The sequence below is a fragment of the Vigna radiata genome, unplaced genomic scaffold, assembly GCF_000741045.1.
Source record: "Vigna radiata var. radiata cultivar VC1973A unplaced genomic scaffold, Vradiata_ver6 scaffold_261, whole genome shotgun sequence".
Lineage (NCBI taxonomy): Eukaryota > Viridiplantae > Streptophyta > Magnoliopsida > Fabales > Fabaceae > Vigna > Vigna radiata.
The window spans coordinates 144772-147112 of record NW_014543981.1 but is presented as its reverse complement, the minus strand read 5'-3'; the positions used below and the strand labels follow the sequence as shown (position 1 = coordinate 147112).

Genomic DNA, 2341 nt, shown 5'->3' with positions numbered 1-2341 from the left:
TTAATTGTCGTATTAATTTCATATTTGAATTGTGTCTTAATTTCATTCAACGTAGACGATTAATAGAAAAAGTCCAATTACGGAAAGCGTATGCAAAAATGCATTATAAATATTCAAAGTATAAGTAAACATCACATAAACAAATATTAAAAAATTAAACAAATATGAATCTGTCCCTTCAGGAAAATGATGCTCGTCCGCGCACATGACGAGCACCTCTACTAGTAGTAACAGCCTCGTACTCCTCAACAGATCTACGAGCAACCTGTAATGTCTGATTAGTTTGCTCATAGACTACAGCGTTCTGTGTGACGTGTTTACAACTTAACATGCCTTGCAGCATCTTGATCACACGCCTCATACCACCTTGAAATGAATATAACCAAAAAAATAAATTAACTACATAAACCAAAATTGATATAATAAACAATAACACTTGGTTTCATTACATACCAACAATCCAGATTCAGGCGATCGTCTACGACGAACTGGGGGCACCGGGATGTCATCCGGAAGGTGTCGCCTCATGCGCGGTGCAAGACTGTGTCGATCATCGTCGTTAGCTGGAAGGATGTACGGGTGGGACACTCGTCTAAACCACGCCAGGTATCCGTCAACACATGCAGAGGGGTCCTCAGCTTCAACAGCACCAGTAACGGCATGCTCTACATACCTCAACCAATTTTGATCAATCATATGAATCTCTGGCATCGGAAGGTCCTCAGGCGAACGTGGTATGATTTGCTGAAAACTGAACTGACGCAACACGCGTTCAGGCAGATGCCGGTGAATCATGTCGCCTAGTCGGATCCATCCTGAAAACATACATATGGCTAAGAATGGACAAGTACGTCTGTGCGACCTGTATGGATACCAGATGATCGCATCATACGTGAGCCCATCCAGATATCTCCGCCCCTCCGTTAGACTCCAACCCTGTCTCGAAGGTATGTATCGTGAAGCTTGTGGATGGAGATTTGTGTACGTATCTGAGACGCGCCTCCTTCCCATCCCAGGAAGGTGCTCATATATCCAACTCTACAGAAAAATTACTTATTTATATTACACATTCCTAAAATATATTAAAAAAAAGTTTGTAAAACTTTAATGTACCTGTAGAAGAGTGGAATATCCAGCTATCTGTCTGACACCATTGAAGNTAGCATCTCCTAGCTGCTCATAAGTGTGTGCCAGTGCAGCTGCTCCCCAGGCATATCTCGAACATGCATTCAAGTCTCGCAACAGAAGGAGGTACGAGACACGAATCAAATTCCCACTCTTATTCGTAAAAATTGTGCATCCAAGCAGATGCAACAAATACGCCCGAGCAGCGCACTCCCAAAGCTCCTGCTGAATGCAATCGTGGTAGACCTCGCGGAGCCAACTCAGCCGCACTTTTGGACCGCGTGACTTCTTCATCTCGGCTGAAGCTTTGGCGCGGTCGACGNCAAGCAAGTCCATAAGATGAGATCGAGCCTCATCGTACTCTAGGTCCTCCACCTCACAAAATTGCCCCATGATAGCTAGGTGGAGCAGATTGTGAACGTCATCTAATGTGACGCTCATCTCGCCTACCGGAAGATGGAAAGTATTTGTCTCTAGGTGCCATCTCTCCGCAAGTGAAACGATCAATCCATGATCAACATACTCGTAGGATAGGTTGACTAAGGAAGCCAACCCCGACATGGATATATATGGCTCGATAGCCTCATGATACATTCCAAAATTTTTTAATTTTTTACCATGGGTCCTCAATTGAATTTCCCCTCGATCCTACATAAAAACACTTTATTATATAACAAAAGTAAATAAGCAATTAATAAACAATTAACATTTAGGTTGATTGCCAACCTGGCCTTGCCATATGGCATATGCAACATGCTGGGAATAGTGTGTAAGCAAGGAGGTGTCATGTGGACCTCCTGGAAATCCATCATCTTCAACTTCATCTCCATCTTCATCTTCATCTTCATCTTCATCTTCATCTTCGTCTTCATCTTCTTCCTCACTATACTCATCCTGCTCTTGAACATCCTCATGCTGAACATAGTCCTCCTCATGATGTCCTTGCTGTATAGACTCCTCGTGGTCCTCATAATGATGCTCATCAATGACGTCCGTGCGATATTCCTCTACGCGTCTTCTACGAACAGAAGTCGTAAGTCGTCTCCTTTCATCATGTGATGAAGATGATGGTTGACCACGAGACGATGAAGCCTCTCCACGGGAAGATGATGCGCCTCTAGTTCTTACCATTTCTATTAACCAATTATATTATCAATATATTCTATAAAAAAAAATTAAAATGAAAAAAATAAAATAACTAAAAAAATTTATTAAC

The 2341-nt window shown here is 42.3% G+C and overlaps 1 protein-coding gene across 1 annotated transcript; it reads right to left on the bottom strand.

The window, feature by feature from the left end:
• Window positions 1–178: 178 nt before the first annotated feature.
• On the bottom strand, window positions 179–2256 carry LOC106755108 (protein MAIN-LIKE 1-like). Its single transcript, XM_022778150.1, has 4 exons — window positions 1852–2256; window positions 1114–1773; window positions 450–1038; window positions 179–366 (listed from the first exon to the last, which is right to left on the bottom strand). The coding sequence occupies exons 1-4, from the start codon at window positions 2254–2256 to the stop codon at window positions 179–181; spliced, it is 1842 nt and encodes a 613-aa protein (XP_022633871.1).
• Between the last annotated feature and the right edge of the window lie 85 nt (window positions 2257–2341).